The sequence below is a fragment of the Marmota flaviventris genome, chromosome 9, assembly GCF_047511675.1.
Source record: "Marmota flaviventris isolate mMarFla1 chromosome 9, mMarFla1.hap1, whole genome shotgun sequence".
NCBI lineage: Eukaryota > Metazoa > Chordata > Mammalia > Rodentia > Sciuridae > Marmota > Marmota flaviventris.
Genome location: NC_092506.1, coordinates 113,269,444 through 113,289,305, shown reverse-complemented (window position 1 = coordinate 113,289,305; position 19,862 = coordinate 113,269,444). Strand labels below are relative to the sequence as shown.

Below are 19,862 nucleotides of genomic sequence, written 5' to 3'. Positions count from 1 at the left end.
AAGGTTGCAGCAGAATGTCTCCTTTTTATTTTTTCATTTAATATATAAAAAAAATAAACATAGCTATTAGAGAAGAGAGATGGAGAGGTGGGGAGGAGGGTGAAAGGGAGGGAGAGAGGAGCCTGGTAAGCTTTGTCTTGCTAATGCACTTTGTTTTGTGGCTTGCTGGGTTGTTCAGACAGATTCAGACCATCTCTCCAGGGGGGAGGCGATAGAGGAGCAAGGGGGCTCAAGTGGAGAGCTTTATAGGGGACAAAAGATGCACCTGCAAAGCCCAGACTTAATAGACTCTAGAGGCCAGGGCTGATGCTGGGAGATAAATGCCCAGCACCACCTGAATGGGGCCCTGGCTGTGTGCGTTTGCCTGGATACTCTGGTTAATTCATTTCAGAAGAGGGGTTGCTACCCAGGAAGAGCGGGCTGCTCTTGCAATCAGCCTGAATAAGGCAGAAGCCTTGCAAATGTGCTCCCCAAACACAAAAGGGCCCAGAGATGGTCAGGGATGCAGTGTTGCAGGTAGAGAAGAGGGCTGAGGGTTGACACCCCAGAGAGGACATGGTAGGTTAACAACACATTTCAACTTACCTAACCCAGTTTCCAAACTAAAACCTGTGTTTTAAGCTCAGTACTAAATCTCCCACTGGCTCTGCCTGCCCCAGAGCCTCACTGGTACTTTCTGAGGTGGTCAGTTGCCTGTAGGTTGTAACCTTGAATCTTCATTTAGCAATGGGAAGATTTAACTTCCTCCACTGCCTCCCTCCTTCCTTTCTTTATTCTTTCCTTCATTACTTTCTCCCCTCCCTCCCCCCTCTTCTTCCTTCCAATGATTCCTTTCCTTTGTCTCTCTCTTGCTTCCTTCCAAATCTGCAAATGAAATGAAACTTCATAAGTGAGACTCAATAAGAACTCCCAAATCAGGCTTGGCTCCTACTGACTTAGTTCAGCCCCTGCACTTGACAGGCAACTGAGGCTCAGGGGAGAGAGTGGTTTTCCCAAAGGAAGCCAAAGCTTCCCTGACCTCAAATGTATTTGCCTCAAAAATAGATGTTCTCTCTTATAGACATTTGAAACCTGATGTTAAAATAGGTCATCAAGTCAAGTTTGGCTTAGAATGCAGAATGAGTCAATACAACTTCAGTTTTCATGATGCGATTCAATAGATCTGATTTGGAAAGAATATACAATAGCAGAAGCAGGACTGGCCCTCGGTGGGGTAGGAGAGAAGAAGGGAACAATTGAAAAACACAAATGTTTAAAAGTAGATTCATTATAATCTATATTTCTTGCATTAAATAAATGTTCTGGTCATTGTTAAATTATAGATTCTTAACAGCAAATGTCAAGTCCTGTGTGATCAAAGATGTAGCCTTGGACAAGACACAGGGGCTGTTTGGGTCTCTGTTTTCTCTGTATCCCATGAGGATATTGAACCAAACGGTCTCTTCCCTCAGAAGAGCCTGGTGCATCTCCGAAACATTGTTCTGCTCTACGCAATATGCAACACACACCAAAACCTGCCTTTATTCTATAAGATGACAGGTGTGAGTTAATTGATTCAAATGTATGATATGTCAAGATCGTTGTATTGTCATGAGCAACTAATAAAAAAACAGAAAATAGGGGAGGAGAGAGAGTTTGACTGCCATACTCCTATCATTCTGAAAACTCCCACTCAAGAACCCTTCCTCCGTGGAATTTTTCTTTTATCTCAGAAAGATTTTTTTCACTTCTTCTCTAGGTTCTAATAACCATTTGTTCACATTTTTTCCTCCATTAACCTGGATCCATGAGTTATTCACTTGGTTAAAATTTAACGCAGTGTCAGGACCAATCTTCATGACATGATTTGATAAAGATGCTGAGAAATGCTATTGTGATGTGTGCTAAAATCCTTGTTGGCAAAAATAATGTGCTGAGACAGTTTTCTTTCTCTCTGAACCAAACCAAACCAGACTAGATCAAATCCTCAAATCTCCATTTGAACCATGAATTGATACCACTAAAATTTGTTAGGAAAAGAACCTTAAAAAGATGGCTGTGCTGAAATCCTTGAAATCTTTATTTCATTATCTTCAGAAGAGAAAACCCCCAACTTTCAGCTTTGAAGTAGGCAGTATTCATTTCTTTTCAGGGACAACACATATTCTTTTATGGAATAATAACTTCAAGTTTTATCTTTATGATATCATTACAAGATATTTCTTCAATGTAGCCTTACAATTGGTGGCACAGTGAGAAAAGCTTTGGTTTCTTGTCTTGTATGCCAGAAAAGACTGAGTGTAACAAGGAAGTTGGTGTGCAGATCTAAACTTTTCCACCCCAATCTTAACAGTATGGGACTGAAGAAAATTCTAAGTGCTTGAGAAAACAGACTTACCTTCTTTGACACTTAGTCGTGAGGACTGGTCTGTGTGGGAGGTTGTATTATAGGCCAACAGTGAACCTGAAAAGCAAAGGGAAAAAAAAGGACAAAGATTATGCCATAGTTTAGGTCTAGAATGTACCCCCAAAGCCCACTGAGAGGCTCAGCTCCCAGTGTGGAGTTATTGGGAGCTGGCAAAACTAACCAAAGAGGTGCAGCCTCATGGGAGGTTTTGAAGTCTCTGGGGGTGTGCCCTTGAAGATGATACTGGGACCCTTGTTCTCCCATTTCTCTTTTTTGTTCCCATTTGTGAGGGAAGCATGTGCTCCTATCATGATGTTTATCCACAGCCTCAAAGCAACACGGCCAATGGATCATAGACTGAAACCCAATACTGTAAGCCAAAACAAAACTTTACTCTTTATTAGTTGATTATCTCAGACATTTGTTACAGTAAAGGAAAGCTGACTAATACACATTAAAATCAAATCATTGCTCTGTGATTCAGAGTAGGAGATGGCATGAAAAGGGAGAAGAGGGGAAAAGGAGAGAGGAAAAGTAGACAAAAGACTTCCAGAGAGCAAGAATAAGCTAAAGCAACTTATATGCTTAGAGCCAATCATGCAGGAGTATCATAGCTTATGGAGTTATGGCCAAGGTAGATCAGAACAGACTACTTGTTGAAGAAATAAGTCTACGCCCTCCTGAGTTGGCCACATTCATACCCTGACGTTCTTGGGCACCATGTCATGACCATGTCATGGAAGAAACACAGGATTGAGAATCAGTCCACCCAGATCTGTCTTGGATCTGTTACCAACTCACTGACTGATGGTGGGTACTGGTGGAGAGGACACTGGGAGTTGGGAAGGGGGTGGGATGGTGATACTATAAATAGGAACTTCTGCCTCCTTTTTCCTATGTCTAAGAGAACACAACTAACCATGAGGAGCCAGGCACTGAATTTCCTGCCATCCCAGGGTGCTGACACACAGTCTTTTTAAGATTACACTTTGATGCATACCTATTCTGTACCAGGCCAGGCATTTTGAAGGGATATCAGTTTGTGTTGCCGCATATAAAATACATCCTCCCTTTCCTCCTAAAACTAGATTTATTCTTTTGTTTAAAGTGAAGGCTATGTTTTTATTTTATAAAATGTAAGCATTTGAGGAATTCTTGTCATGATTCTCCTGGGGAAATTTTAAAACGCCATCAGAACTAAGGCTCGGATCTGCTTTCACAAAGGATACCGTAAGCTCGGCACATGTGTTTGAGGCTGAGAAAGTCTTTCGAAACAACCCTTCCTTTTGCTGCTTGTGGCTGAGGGGACTGACGGGGTGCCAGGCTGGGAACGGGCTGTCAGACACACCTATTTTTAGTCCCGTCATGGAGGGGAAGCCGACGCAGGGCTGCCGCCTCACTGCCTCACCCAGCTGTGGGCGTTTGGTTGTGTGCCTCAGAGAAGCTGTGAGCCTTACCAGACCCGACTGCGAGGAGTAGGATTTTAGAAGAATCTTCCAACTGCTAGGACATATGACTTTTAGCTTGGGTGACTGTTCCTTCTAGTCCTGAAACAGTTCTAGCCAGGAGTGGGGCAACTCCTGGAGACTGCTATATGCCAAAGCGCAGATATGTGGAGACTGTTTTATAAATGACACTCTCACCTGAATGTGATACCAAGAATTGGCTACTATTTGGTGATTCCATTCTCAAGAATATCGGTGATAAAGTGGGGCAAGGATAGCTTCATTTTGGTGGAGGTCATTATGCAAATGAGTTTAAAATTAGACCTGCCTCTTACCAATGATAAGCTTTATGACCTCTATCCATTTATCTCATCCAAGCCCAGACCTCTCATCTGGACAAGAGATTGATAGTAACAACCTTCCTGATAGGGATGTTGTGAGGATTAAGTAAAATCCTCTGTGTGTGTAAAGCTCAGAACAGATCCTGGTTCATAGTAAGTGCTCAATAAATGATAGCTGTTGTCATTACTATTTTTATTTCCCTTTTCCCAAGACACACACAATTACCCTTTATATGAGAGGTTGCTGAGCCTTTGTCTTGCCTTTTGAAATTAGAGTTATGAATGGGTTCTGCTGCAATAAGAAATAATCCTCCGCGACCGAAAGGAGGTTAAGCAAAGGAATCAAATGTTCCAAGGGAATTCAAAAGAATCTCAGGAATAAAAGAATGTCTGCATCTCTGTCCCCGACATTCTCTCCCTGAGGCTGAAACCTCACTGCTGGAGCAAATAAAGAAAAATGACGGTCTCTGAGGAGCAAAATGCCTGAGTCATTAGTGCAAAGTTAGTGGAGAGCACGAAGCTTAGATAAACCACATTTATTAAATTTCCCCCCTGGTGAAAGTTCTTCCTTGGGCACATGTGAATTCCACAGGAAACTCCCAGAAAGCCAAGGGAAAGGGTCGTGTAACCTCTCCAAAGCTTGCATGAAATACATATTTCATGGCAACCTAGGAAAAGGGTTTTGCCCAAAGTTTGTTCTTGGTTCAAGTTTCATTCCTGAGGAGGGGCAGGCCAGAGGCCTCTTGTCTCTCTCCCAAGGGACCCACATTCTCTTCTCTAATTTTTTAAACCAGGTCCCCAGGCTATAGAGAATGATATAGAGACTCTTTTCATAAGGGAACTTGTTCTGATGCAGGAAAGTCCTTCCTAGAGTCAGGCCTCCTTCCTAGTTGCTTTGAATTTATTTCTCCTGCTTTGAGGACCTCTCTGGGCTGACCTGGAGCCAACCTAGCATACTGTTAATCTCCTAAGTTTTCCTAACCCATAATTCTCAGAGTCAACAGGGTAGAATGGGAAAGACGGAAGCCAATGCCCTTGGACAATGCATGTATGATGTGCCAGAGGCTTTTCTATCTATTCTCTCTCTTAGTCCTTGCATGAGTCATACAAAGTCAGTATCACATTAATCCCTCTTTTACAGATGAGGAGATCAACATTCAAAGAAGACAAGTTATTTGCTCAGGATCACACAGCCAGAAGTTGCAGAAGGCAGGATCCCATCTGATCTCTCTACAAATCCTCAGCCCACTATCAGCTCCTGCAGCCTCTAAGCCAAATCAAAGAAACTGGCAAAACTCATGCATGGTGTTGAAAAGCAGGGTGGTGGTTAACTTTGGGGAGAAGAGTTAGTAGTGATGGAGAGAGGGAGTATGCCTCTCTTCTACTCCTTGACTTGGGATGGGTGGTGCCTATAAAAGTGAGTGAATGCATTTTTGTGATAATTCCCCCAACTGTGCCCTTGCGATTTTTTGCAATACTCTGTATGTTATACGTCAATTGGAACATTCATTTACTTGGTTATTTGATATATGTACATATGTATATGTGTGTAGATATATATGCATGTATATATTTATTTATTCACAGCACATTTTGCTCTTAAATGCACAAAGTAACTGCTGCTGATTGGAATTGCCTTCCTAAAGTAGGAGCATCAGGAAAAGATAATTTTCCATTTTTGAGTCCATCTGTCCCCGGATACAGAATCTGGGATCTGAAAGGAGATGGGAATGGGCACCATGAAGCTTTGCAGGTGTGGGGCAACCCCCACCTCCACCCACGGAGGAGGGTGCTTTCTTTAGTTCCATATTCCCTTTGCCTAACCTGCTTTTCATCTGGGACACCTGGAGCATGGGAGACACCTGGAGCAGCGTCCCAATGTCAAAGCCTTTGTCTGGGCCTCGCTGTTGCCATAGAATCCACCAGCGCCCCTCATCCCTCGTCCGTCAGCCTATTGAGCCAGGTCTCCCTTTTCTGCACAGTCAATGGCTCTAGCTGAGTGTGGGTGGGATGGGCTGGAGGGGGCAGGGCAGGGCGGTCAGACTCCTAAACAACAGGCCTGGCTGAGTGCTGAGTCCAGGGCGATCTGGCCTTTTGTCCTGCTGGAATCCTGTTCTTTCCTGGCCAAACCTGGACCTGGAAGGGATAATTCTTCACCAGCATGATTGCCCTGATCCATCACCTTTGCCCGACCATCTGAGGTCGCAGGTGGGAATACTACAAGACGCAAAATGTGTTTTCCATTAAGTTTAAATTAAAAATGGGAATCAAGATAGATACCTTTCCTGTGGTCTCCCTGCCACACAATATATTTCATTCTCTTAAGCTGCCACTGTTTGAAAACACAGTTTCTTAGGTCAGACCCAGAAAGACATACAAACCCAACTCGTTTGTTAAAGGAAAAACCAAACCAAACAGAAAACCTTCTTCTTCCTTCTGCTTCTGGCCGGGCCCCCTCCTTCCAGGAGCTTCTGGACTCTTGGACATCCCCAAACTCCCCCCAGTGGCCCTGAGGCTGAACTGCCAGGTCCCAGCCTCATCTTTCGGGGGCCCAATCTCATTTCCCGCAGCCTGCCTTTTGCAAACACAGCCTCTGCCCCACGGGGTGTGTCTGGGAGCGATTCTGGTGGGGCTGCCAATCAAGCCCAGAGCTTGGGGCTCTGTGGGGAAGAGAGAGGAGTTGGCGGAGGATAGATTTGGCTTAATCTGCCTCATTCCAGGAGGCCACAGGAAAGTTTTTTGGAAAGCACTTATCTCTTGGTACAAATAAAAACAAAACACTGTGGGGTAAGTGGCCTGGCCCTCTGAGCGGAAGCCCTGGAAGAGTGAGGCTAACTCTCAGGCTGCGAAGAGGAGACAAGTGTGGTGCAGGTTGGCTTGCTGTTGACTGTGGGTCGGGGCATCTCTCGCCAAGACAGATCTGTCATCTGCAGTAGCATGAGGCTTGGGGTCAAGTCACAATCTAGGACTTCAGAGGCCTGAGGCTTAGAGACCAGGACAGGTGCTTTTCAGTGCCTGGATGCCTTAACCAATTCCTGAAGAGTGTCAGGCCTCAGTTGCTTTGGCTTTGAAATGGGGATTATAAGAGTGGTCCACTTGGTGTCCACTAGGGGGCACCCTGTCTATGTAAAGTGAATGACATCTAGGCAGATGCTGGCCTGTCTTATTTCCAGGAGATTTAAGCATTCTTAAAGATTTAAGCATTCCCCAAGAACTGAGGCATCCTAACCAGACACAGCCCTCTCAGTCCTTGAATTTCAAGTGTGGGTGGTGTTACAAAGCAACTCTGTCTGGGACAGTTGAAATGCCCGAATGTGAAGACAGGCACCTCCAGGCAGGCTGGATAAATCCTAGCATGAGGGACTTGAGACACTGCTATTTCTTCCTCACCCTGGAAAATTCATCTTTAAATTTAAAATTTAAAAGTAGAGCTCCCCTCCCCAGACAACCAGAATAAACAGTCAAGCACTTTTTGTGAAAGTATAAATTTGATGCCAGATTTTCTTATCCTACAAGGTGTCCTTTTTTTTTTTAGAATAATCCAGAAAGATTAGATCAGAACAGTGCCACCAATTTTTATCTATAACAATCCTCACACAGGTTCTGCTCCCCAGTTTTCCTCTAATGGCTATCCTTTACCCTCCTGTACTTCCATCTGCATCTGGGATCTCCACTATCTTTCTTCCACTTCTTGCTAAATTATAAATGTTTGCACTCGGTCCCCCTCTCCAACAAAAGGACAAGATGACAGGCATAGGAATTAGCACCCCTTCCCCTTGTCTCAATTCAGTTGACTTAACCTTTTCCCCAAGAACTGGCCTCCCTCCTAAGTGCAAATCATCTACTGGAAGTCAGTCTGGAAAAACTATAAAGTGTTTGAAGACACGTTGGTCAGCCTGAGGGAGTCCACAGCAATCCAGAGAGCTAACAGTCACTGGCACTTGGCCTCCTACAGATAGATGTCCTAGCAGCCAGCCACCATCCAAATAGAGGGTCCCAGAAGCTGGACCCCAAGAAGGACACCAATGAGGAAGAAACATGAATAAGGAAGTTTCAAGTCTAGATTCCTCAACAGGCTCTTTCAACACTACGTTGGGGCAAGTTTTCTTCTTTTCTTTTTCTTTCTTTCTTTTTTTAAAGACTTAATACACTGTCTTAATCTTTGCTTTGGCAGGCAGACCTTGATGCACAGCCACCTTACAGTGAGCTCTCCCATTTCAGCTGGTATCATAAGCACTGCTGATTTTTTTCACAGTAAACCTTTAATGCCAGGGAAACTTCCCACCATGCACTGCTGTCACCCAACCATCCTCCTGGTTCTGGAAATCTGTCCTGGGCTTTCCAAGGCCTTCCATAGCCAAGCTTGATTCCATCTCCTCTCAACTCTGAAAGTTGCTCTATTATTAATCCCCTTTCTAGAAATTTTGTATTTTGATTGCTTTAGAGTCATCTTCTTTGATGTCTATATATGTTCATAGAAAGAAGCAACCCTTTTTCATGCCATGTTTTACCCCCATATTTCAAGCTCTGTCCCCCCTCTTTATTCTCTACTGGGTTACTTACTATTCACTCTTGCTTTCTACCCTCCTCCAGTAGGAAGTCTCCTGAGGGTCACCAACTGCCACCTCCTCATATTCCTGGGCCTTTTGAGCCACAGGTATTTGTCTTATTTCAGTGTCTATGACTCAGGTTCTTGGTGACAGGAAGTACCAAGAGGATCTGGGCTGTTTATAGACCAGTCAGAAAACCAGGCTTATGGGTCCATGGCCTGAATGGGCTTCCCCCCTTATTGACTCTGAATGCACTTGAACACACTCCCAACAAAGGTCTCTACAGTGGAGCCAAAAATTACTAGGTCCTTTATGTGATATATGAATATGATATTGTATATCAAATATCATATCATATATATCATAAATGATATAATGTGACCTGTGTGATATGAATATCACACTGCTGTCATCTCTTCTCTCACAAAGAAGGAAAAGATTCAGGGATCTCAGCCTCCTGCTGATGCTAGGAGGGGCAGAAAAGCAGATCTGACTGCTGCTCTGCCTTGCTGTCTTCTTCACGCACCCACCTTCTGTAGGCCTCCCTCTGCCCCTGCCCTTTCTGGATCATTGCACGATTCCAGTCAAAGATCCTTTCCCCCATCATTCTATGAACACTGAAAGCCGGAGAAATACATACAGATCCTTAGAAAGATGCTAATCATCCAAAGCTTAGAGAAACTCGATGGAAAATGGCCCCCTTTCTGAAACGGCTGCTTCTTGGACTGACCTCATATTGCAGCAAGACTCAGACATGAGGTCATTGCTCTGGTGCTAACATACACTGCGTCATCTACTCTCACCCACTGGTTCCCAGACGCCTGGGAGAGGTGACCAGATAGCCCGGAGGGATAGGACGGGTGGAAACTTCCAAAGACATTTAAAATATTTTTCCAGCTAGTGTGAATTGCCCCCCACTCCCCACAGTGCACTTTGTGCGGTTGCCTTAAGACAGCAGATCATAAGGGGGTGGGGGAGTTAAAGACCCACTGAGCAACAGAAAGCAAATAAGGCACAAACCAACTCAGAGGCCACCAGACCAGGAAAGGTGGCTGTGTAGGTACTAAGACCTCAGCTTTTGAAGGGGACTTTATATCAACAAACTCTTTCCCAAAATTTAAGCCTTTAATAGTCCCAGCCCCTTTTGTCACTAATAGTCAATACTACATCCAGAGCCTGCCCACTGTCTGGACAGGCCTGGTCATGAGGATACGCCTGCATAGATGAGCACACATTGTCTTCCCCTGGCTTCAACTCCCTAATCTTAGTACTGTGATTTCGGGCCACAGAACAACTCTAAAGCAATTAGGAAGAGTACTGCTATATCACCTGGTGAAGAGTTAAGGCTGAGATTTTCAGAGCAGGTCCCATTCTCTGCTCTGTGTACAGTTTATATCAAATGAAATTCACCTTGAACTGATGGGCACTTGGTGCTGGGGAGCCTCATAGTAGATAAACCCTTTCTTTCTTAAGCTCTCCTTTTCCAAAGCTTTTTTGATGTTGTTGTTCTCCAGGCTATACCAGGAGAAAGCTTCCTGTAGATCCTATCACCCTGGTGGCATGGGCTACTCTCCCTGTTCAGCAAATAAGTGTGCATGAAGCAGCCTGTAAGGCAGGGTCAGGGGGCATCAGAGTGGCCCCAGGATAAGAGGCAGTTACTATGTCAGTTTTCAAAACTTAAATCCCAAATGCACAAACTCAGTTTCCTGCAGGAACTTTAAGTCATTTCTTAGGAAAACGCCAGCCAGACCTTCCATTTCTACATAATTATGAGCAGAAGTAACTTCTAGAATGAGGCTTTCATAGGACCAGGGTAACTAGCCTCTGTTGACCCCCAACCCCCATGTCACAGCACCCTACTTTTTCTGCATTGCCTATTTTGCTTCCCTTGATAACTCAGGATTGAGTCTGACCCTTGAAGGGTCTGTAGGAGCCCAAATGACCTTGAGGGGTTGCAGCCCCAAGGGTACCACTCCTAGGCCTCTGCCCAGGTGACTAATACAAATGACAGTGACCCCCTTTACTGACCTGTGGGGAACCCAGCAAGCCCCACAGAGCTTTCTCCAAGACCTGGGCCCTTGGCACTTACTTTCCCTGAGGTAACTGAGGTGTGACAACAGTACTTCCGTGTTGTAGAGCGAGGTGGCTCGGAGGAAGTCCTCCTTGTTCATTTTACACAGTTCCTTGCCATCCATGTTCTGGAAAAAGGAGGTGTCAATCTCCATCAAGCCATACTCCTTTATCGCCCACTCTAGCCACTGCCGCACGTGCTCCTGCGTCCACAGCGTGGGGTCTGTAGAGGAGAGGAGAGGTCAGCAAGGAAGGCTGCTCACACAGTCTAGAAGTCCCCCTTTCTCTCTCTTCCCTCTCCTCCTCCCTCTCTCTTCTTTCTTTCTTCCCTCTTTTTCAATCTTCCTCTCTTTCTTCCCTCATTTCTCTCCGTCTCTGGCTTTCTCCCTTTCTTTTCTCTTTCCCTTCCTCTCTCCATCTCTTTCTTTCTCTCTCCCTTTCTCTCCCCTTTCTCTCTCTCTTTTCTGTCCATCTCTTTTTTCCTCCCTCCCATTTCCCCCTCCCCTATGTCTTTCTCTGCTTTCTTCCCTCTTTTTCCTTCTCTCCTCTTTCTCTCCCCTTTCCTCTCTCCATTTCTCTCCCTCCTGTCCCCTTTTCTTCCCCCTTCCTCTCTCTCTCTCCCTTTGCTAGTTCCCTTTTAGATGACCCCCCTCAGAGCAGCCCATCTGACTCTATGGCAGCTGGTGCTGCCTGAACCACTTAGCTCTCTGGGAAGGCTCTTAGCTGCCCCCTGACAGGATGCCCCTTAAAGATCTTGGAGGGCAATTGAGACCTTTCCCTGAGAAAAGTGGCATCAAAATGAAAATAGACACAATTGCATGGATCCAGGGACCACTGTCTCTGGAAAGGGGAACCATCTGTGTTTTTAAGAACATTAATGATTTCAAGAAAGAGCACCAATCCCTCAGATGTCTATAGAAAAGAAATATCTGTGCATGAACTTTTATAGCAATCCCATCTGCATGGTTGGAAGACCCAGTGGTGTTTGATATGAATCCAATCTGGGTTTTTCCCTTTTGGGGACAGCCGTGTTGAAATGTCTACCAGATCATTCCCCAAACATCTTTAGGATATTTAAATACTCAAAGATTAGAAATGATGTTAAAGACAGGAAACTTTTAGCCGTGAGTGAATTTGAGCAAGGTAAGGACAATAGCTATGCCACCATGGGACCCTCACAAGTCCTCAGCCAGGTGTGTGGGGTGCACTTTCAGGTTCTGTACTAAGTAGGACCCTTATTCCTTATCCCTTGTTACATCTGGAACCCATCTCTTCACTTGTCAACCAATTGTTATTGGGTCCAACAAATACCTTAAATTATGCTCATCGTAGAAGAAAACTATGTGGCTCTTAGCCTGCCCGCACCCAATACCTATCATAAAATAGTAGCAAAGCAATAACTAAGCAGTGGATTTCATGGTGGTAGTTCAAGGGTCCTGGGTGGCAGAGAAGAATGTGAATGTGGAGAGTCCTAGTAGGCTTCCTGGAGGAGGAGAGACTTGAATTTTATTACAAGACAGTGGGTCACCCCTGACTTTTACATGACCTGTTTTATTTAGCATGCTTATTTGGCAGGAATATCTGTGCTCCCTAGCAATCAATTCACACACTCATTCTGCAGAGACTGTGAAGGCTCTTGGCAAAGATGGGAACAGGGTTTGATGCTTAGGAGAGCACTAGGGAAGAAGGCAAGGTTCTATTGCCTCACCAGAGGGCATTGCCCAGAGCTTTTAGGGGGATCTTCTGCTGGCTGTGTGCCTTTGGCAGGGTTCTCCATCTCGCCTTGGTTTTTTATATGAAAGCATCTGGGTGTCAGGGCTGGGTATGGCTTACAATGTGCCCAGTACCACACATGCATGGGAGCAGTGCAGTGTGTGTGCTGGAGGACCCCTTTAAGAGGAGAATTTGGGGATGAAAGTCACAGGCTGCTGCTGCACGTCATACCAACAATCCACGACCCTGTTACCAGTGGTAGCACAGCTGTGGGATGCATCAGCTCCTCCATTCATCCCACTTTTACTCATCAAGGAAACCTGGCAAAATTGGTTCTCCCCATTCTACAGGTGGAAAGTGGAGTCATAGATGTTCAAGTCTCTTGCACAAAGACCCACAGCTGGTAAGAATCTGTGTTGGGGTTCCAACTGAAGTCTTCCCAAAGCCCCCTCCCCTCTTGCCTCCTCACCATCCTCAATTACTCACCTGTAAGTTACAAAGCCCTTGTGCCAAAAAGCAGAGCTCCTCTAAAGCTTCATTGTACAAGTGTGCATTTGTCTCTTTCAGATAAATTTCTTGCTTTTTTTACTTTTACTCTCCAGCAGCAATTAGGCACGGACCATTGGTAAATGGAAATACGTTTGCACCATTTCAGAATTCTAAAGAAAAATGTCCTGGAGGGAGTTGGATTATGTAGCATATTATTTCATCCTTCACTTCTCCTAATTCCTCACTTTTAGTATCCAAGGCCTCAAATTCAATTTTATACCCTATATTTTATTTATTTTATTATTTCCTCCCTTGCTTTGGGCTCTATCACAATATTATTTCTCTCCCTCTACAGCACAATGAATTATAAATCTTCCACTCTGGATCATGCTAAACTCTTCCAAATGTATTTCCTGGATGATTTAGTCCTAGTTTCTTCCCATCTGAACATGGAGCTAGTCATTAACTAGGGCGCTCATTTATACTTGTCTTAAAATCCCGTCATAAATTCAATTGGTTGTTCCACTAATGTTTTATTGCTTTGATTTGTGGACCTGCCCAAATGAGACTTTCCCTTATGTCCAGGAGGCTGACCAGGAGGAAGCCAACATGTCTGAGGATAATTCTTAAAGATCTAGCCAGTGGCCAAATAATGAAGCAAATCCATAGCTCATGAATTCCTTAGGCGAAGTGCTTTGAAAATGTTTGATATGAATTGACACTATTTTCATCATTCCTGCTACAGTTCACTTGCCCCATTGAAGTCCAACTTTTTGCTATTCCCTTTGAAAGCATGTCAATACCAATTAAGAGTGAGAGGGTCAACCCACCATTCTGGCCATTTGTGTCCTCTTTCCATAAGCCCACCCCAAATGACTACCAAAATGAGATGGTGCCAACAAATTGGTTTAGAGACAATGTGATCCCCTAATGTTTTAGTCCCCCAAGATTCTCTTCTTGTGCTAGACTGAAGCAGGAGAGCTTGATACCCAGTGAGCAAGGAAGGCTCTGCCTTGCCTGGGGAAGCATTGAGAGTCCCCACCATGTTAGTTTTAACAACATAGTCGCATTGTCTTTGAGTAGGGAGAAGATGCACCTGGGCTAATGATCACCAGCTGATCCCCTGAAGGAGGCAGGAGACCAAACATTAAATGACATAAGATAAAGCAAATTTATCTTATGCCTGGCAGCTGGAAAGCACTCCAGAAATGAAACTCTTCTTCCTCTTCTTTTGTTAGTGGAAGAAGGAACTTGAACAGTTTTTAAATATTGTAAGGTACAGAACAATTCCCACAACCCCCTCCTCTCCTGCCTCACTCTTCCCTACTTTTCACCTTCATCTCCCCTTGAGTTTAGCCCAGAACACATGGATGGGCTGTGGTCCCAGGATATGGTGAGGTACAGCTTTCCTTGGAAGGATGGTCCCATCTCAAAATCGTGCCTTTAGACCAACACATTTTTCTGGACTACCTCAGAGAGTCGTCTGATCCTCTGTCCTGAGACACAACTGCCTTTTCACTTTTACAAATGGAGGGAGTTAGTCTCTTTGGTGGAGCTATTTTGGTAAGGTTAGTTTTGGCCCCTCCCTGTAATTCACTCTGTTTAAGATCTGGACATTCTTGCTCCTACTACCTGGCACCCGTTCTACACGTGGCAGTTTTCAAACTCCCTTTGTGTCTGGGTGGCAGGGCTTGCTAGTGAGTGCAAGCCCAGGCAGCGTGTCCGGCCAATGGACTGAAGAATTGAACAATGGTTTTATTTTCTGTAACCAACAGCACCAATACCTCGGAAAAAGAGACTATTTTTACATAATGACATAACTTGTGGCACACGTGTGAAGGCACTCCGTTTGTTAAATATAGTTATTTCTATTTTAAAACTGAAAGAGCTGGCTGTAATTTTGGAAAGGTGGAACCCAGCAGATGCCAGGAAGTACATGCCTGAAGGGGGGGGGCATCAGTAGCCACCCTCCTCCTTAAAGACAGGGATGGCTAGGTCTGGGAGTTCATGGGACTCCTTTTGGGATGAGGTAGTCTTGCCTCTGAGCCTCAGCAGGTCTCATCCTAGGGTACCAGGCCACTGGTGTAGAGTATGTGATGTGCTCTGAAACCAGCACTTCGGTGTTCTGCTGAAAATTGGGACCCTGTCTTGGATGGCAGCTAGGGAGTCAGGAAGATGAACAGCTTTCCTAATTTTGCATTTCCATGGAGACTAGGGTACCAGGTAAGGTTTCAATGCCCCGTGGAGCAGGCCTACCCTTCCACTACAGCCCCCAAGGAGTGGTGAAGTGAATGCTGGCCAGGCAGCCTGGTTCCCAAGGTACCTGCGGGCACAATGACTCTCCTCTCGTTGGTGGTCATGTTGGGAGGAGGGGGGCCGTTCTTCTCGTCCATGTAGCTGTTGTAGTTCATAGGGTTGGACTCGCCTCCTCCTACAAGCTTGCTACATTTGCTAACGCTGCAGTCCACCGGAGACTCCCTAGAGTGAGAGGAGACAAAGCCCAGAGGAAGTCATTCCTGATGGGGGCAGCTTGCCCCAGCCTCAGAAGGGCAGGCCAATCACTCAGATACCCGTGGAGCCACGTCCAGTCCACCTGAGTGTAATGATGATGATGAAGATGATGAAGCTCTACTTCCCTCCTCCACAGTGCCACCAGAGCTTTCTGCAAACCCCAGACCAATCCTGTAATTAGGGTACTTAAAAATGTTTGGCAGCTCCTTAGTGAACGGCCCTCCCAACCTCACTGCAGTTTGCAGTTTTATCCTAATTGCCAGGCAGCTCTTGCTCTTTCTAGTCCCTGCTCCCGGACACTCCTTCTCTGCAGTCCCATAGCACTCTGTGTCTGTGCTGGGTATGGGACTTTTCACACCATGCGATTCTTAACTTGGCATCAACTCCCCTCCTGCCATATTATTTTTTGAGGTGGTGTCATTACATTCTTTATTTAATCTCCAGTAGCCTACATAGTGCTTTACATGGGAGGCGAGTGATAAATGTTTTCTTGGTGAGCTATTTCTTTTACATATATTTTGTTTTAATGCATTTGTCACACACTGTTATATTTGAATTTCCCAATGACCCTCCAAGATAGGTACAGAAAGGTTACTATCTCCTTCTTATGGTTAAGGAAATGGAGAGGTGGGGATGAATGGCCCAGAGTCACAAAGATATATGCAGGCTAGGGATGTTGCTCAGTGGTAGAGTGCTGGCCTAGTGTGCATAAAGGACTGGGTTTAATCCTCAGTACTTAAAAAAAAGGGTGGGGGATGTAGGCTGGGGGATGTGTGCTGAGGGTATGGCTCAGTGGTAGAGTGATTGGCTAGCATGCACAAGTCCCTGGGTTCAATACCCAGCAACACACACACACACACACACACACACACACACACACACGATGCAGGTCTCATATTCAGTGTTAAGCTTCTTTATCAAAACCCACATGCAAAAGAACTGATTGCTATTGTGAAGGAGAAATAGAATCGAGGAACTACAACCTGATACAGGTTGTGGCCCCAATAGAGTGTTGCAGCCCTGATCACTAAGTTCACAGAGGATGCAATCTGAAAATGCACAAGAGAGAAAGCAAATCACCTAACATGGTCACAAACGACACAACCCAATTAACACCTGGTCTTTTGCAGCATAGGGATAGAGCAACTGTCTGGAGAGCTGGGATGACACACCCACTGTGGTCACTTGGTGCCACAGAGCAAGCAGGCAGAACCCTCCATATAGCTCTCAGTCCATTATCATGGATCTCCCAGTGTGTCTGGGGAGGGGCCACCTTGCCATGTCCAGTTCCCACTTAGATCCTCTGGCAGCAGGACCAGAGGAGACCCCTGAAAGGCCAAGTAGGGGCTGCAGCCAAGGTTACACCAAGCAGCAAGCATCCGCTCTGGCAGCCTGGGAGACAGCCAGTACTCTGAGAGCTCCAAACCAGACCTTCAGACCAAGGAGGTCAGATAAGGTTCAGATTACAGCTTTCCAACTTCACGCTGCTAACCTCTCCGGACATTCCAAAGGCCTAGCCACTGCCCTCTGTCACTCTGCCGTGGGCAGGAAGGGACCACTGAGGGGGTTTAAGGAGCAGGGCTGTGCCAGACAGGGACCCACCCATCCACACAGCAGGGAGAGCTGTTACCAGCCCAGGAAGAAGGGGAACAGCCCAGGGCTTCCCAAGACTTGGGCAGGGTGGGGGAGGCCTGAGCACATTCAATAAAGAAAATTAAATGAATTTGTTTCTTAATCTGAAAGGAAAAAAATATTGAAGATCACTTATCATAGCTGGGAGATAAATGCTCCACTGAGATATTAGAAGTCAGACGGTAATTTTTTCCTGATGTCTTACAGAGGGAACATGGGCTGAAAATGAAAATAAGATGTATAACTTACACATGTTAGAATTTAAGGTTTTACTATTCGCCTACTGTTTTTCCAGGCAGAGAACCAAGAACCAGCCGTCAGAGTCCCAGATCGTTGAAGGTTTAATGTCCCCATGGCAGTCGGAGGGGAGGCAGTAGCACATCAGGGCTTTTCACCAGCGCTTGGCCCTCTGGCTTCTGCTGTTGAAGGACTTGGCCTGAGATGAAGCAGTCCCAGTCAACCCTGGTGCCGCGTCTGAGCTGAGCTGGCCCGAGCATGCAGCCCCTCCACCCTCCCCATGGCTAACCACATGTGCGCATGCACCCACGCACATACACAAGGAGACACTCCAACACACACAGATTCTACCACACACACACATAAACACACATCGCATATACTCAGTGCAAACATGCACACACTGTACCCCATGTGCACACACACTCCACCACATGACATACATACACAATGCAAACATGCACTCATAAGCCTACACACTCCACCACATAGACACACAATCACATATATATGCACACACATACTCTACATCACACACTCTACCACACCTATACACATACACCACATACAATGCAAACATGCACACACTCTACCATGTATGTGTGTACATGCACATACACAATACATATATACCCACAAAATAAACACATACACTCCACCACATATGACACACACAACACACAAACAGTGCAAATATGTATATACTTACCACATATGTATGCATATACATATCCCATTATGACACACATACACAATGCAAACATGCATTCATGTACCTACACTCCACCACACACACAAACACACATATGCACATATATACTCCACCATACAACACATACATACACGCACATATGTGCATACATGTACACACTCTGAAAAACATGCACACATACATTCACACATACACATAAAGGCACACACCCACTCTCTCATGATACAAACACACACACAATACTATCTTCATGCATAGAATACAGAAGACACCTGTGCACACACCCATCATCTACCATACATAACATACATAATACACATACTTACACATGTACACAAGTGACACAAAAGATATGTATGCATGAGTGCACACACTCACACACACTACACACACTCACACCACACAATCTGGTAACTTTTCCCAGATTCTTGACAGATGTGAAACAGTTCAAGTGCCAGAGAAGTGCGGAGGATTAAGTTGGCCTGAAACCAAGAGAGCAAGGTTTTCATTGGCTGGGGGATCTCTGTGGGAGAGGGTGGGGTTGACAGGACACACACTTCCCCTGGAAGGTACCCAGAGCCAGACTCTGTGGGCAGGGTATGGTGGAAGGGGAGGAGCCTTTTCCATAGGCTTCTCCCTTTATGAATACAGGGAGATAATTTTTGAAAACCTCTTTCTCACATCAGCCAGATCTCTAGGGATTTCAAAATTAAAAACTGAGCCCTAGCCATGTAGAGAAAATCAAAACTTCAAGAACCACTAAAAAAAAAAAAAAAAAGTGATTGTTGATGGTTTATGGCCATCAGTGGGTATGGATGGAAGGGTTGGTCCCTGGTGCTAGGAATAGAGGAAAATAAGTATAAAAAGTTAAGACATTTGGTAAAGCCTGCCTAATTCAGAACCTTGGAAGGAGAAGAGTCACAAGCATCACTGGGGAAGTGGGTGAGAGCAGGAGTGGGGTTCTATTTCTTGGGCAGCCATTAGATGTCTGGCAAGTAGAAATTCCTTTTTCACTAGCCCACAGAAGTTCTGGCTCAGCTTTCCTCCTCTCTCCCTCCTCCTGCCCTGGGCACACCTGTTTCTTAGCCAGGCAAATGATCTGTCTTGCAGGGGCAACTTCTGGAACAAGGCCCTGTCCTTGGTCCCAGTTCTCTGTTCCAGGTTCTGCAAAGGGCATCCTTATGGAGAAGCCCTGACACCCACCAACCCTTGACCATTGCCCTTGCCCGGCTGGCCCTCCTCCAACTGCTCAGGGCAAGAAAGAAGGAAAGCCATACCTCTCCCGCTCGCCTGCCAGACTTCCCTCCATTCTCTGTGCCTCCGCCAGACAGTGTGGCCATGGGGCTCAACAGCTACTGCTAAGGGTGGGTACAGGTGAAGCCCAGCATAAAGACTGCTCTTTAATGAGGCAGCTGGCGCCTGTGAAGAGGGCTCAATGAAAACAAGAGAGAGGGAAGGAGGGGGAGCATGGACGGGGGAAGAGGCTTTGCCATTCAGCCTGCCTGCATTGCTGCTAATTTGTATTGAGAACTACACTTGCAGCTAGCAAGGGGTTGGGGCCCACAAGCAGCTGACAGCAGTAGGACAGGTGACAAGAGGGATAGGGGCTGCCACAATAGAGCAGGGAGGACATAGTGCTTCTGAGAATGTAGCCCAGAGTCTCTCAGTCATAGGGCCACCAGAAGCTGTAGCTCAGCAGGCCACAGTTAAACTGACCAGGGCTCTGTAGCCTCTGCCTTTTGTCACCACCATGGGACATAAGCTCTTTACTCCTCT

The 19,862-nt window shown here is 45.6% G+C and overlaps 1 protein-coding gene across 2 annotated transcripts in view; it reads right to left on the bottom strand.

Moving 5' to 3' along the window:
• Fli1 (Fli-1 proto-oncogene, ETS transcription factor) overlaps positions 1-19,862 on the bottom strand; it is a 119,908-nt gene that overhangs the window by 27,780 nt on the left and 72,266 nt on the right. Inside the window, exons 3-5 of one of the 2 annotated variants that reach the window (XM_027945466.2) lie at positions 15,318-15,472; positions 10,812-11,015; positions 2,378-2,443 (exon numbers count right to left, since the gene is read on the bottom strand). In XM_027945466.2, coding sequence (XP_027801267.1) covers positions 2,378-2,443; positions 10,812-11,015; positions 15,318-15,472 — 425 coding nt within the window. The remainder of the gene's footprint in view (positions 1-2,377; positions 2,444-10,811; positions 11,016-15,317; positions 15,473-19,862) is intronic. The other variant, XM_071616858.1, reaches the window with a different exon arrangement.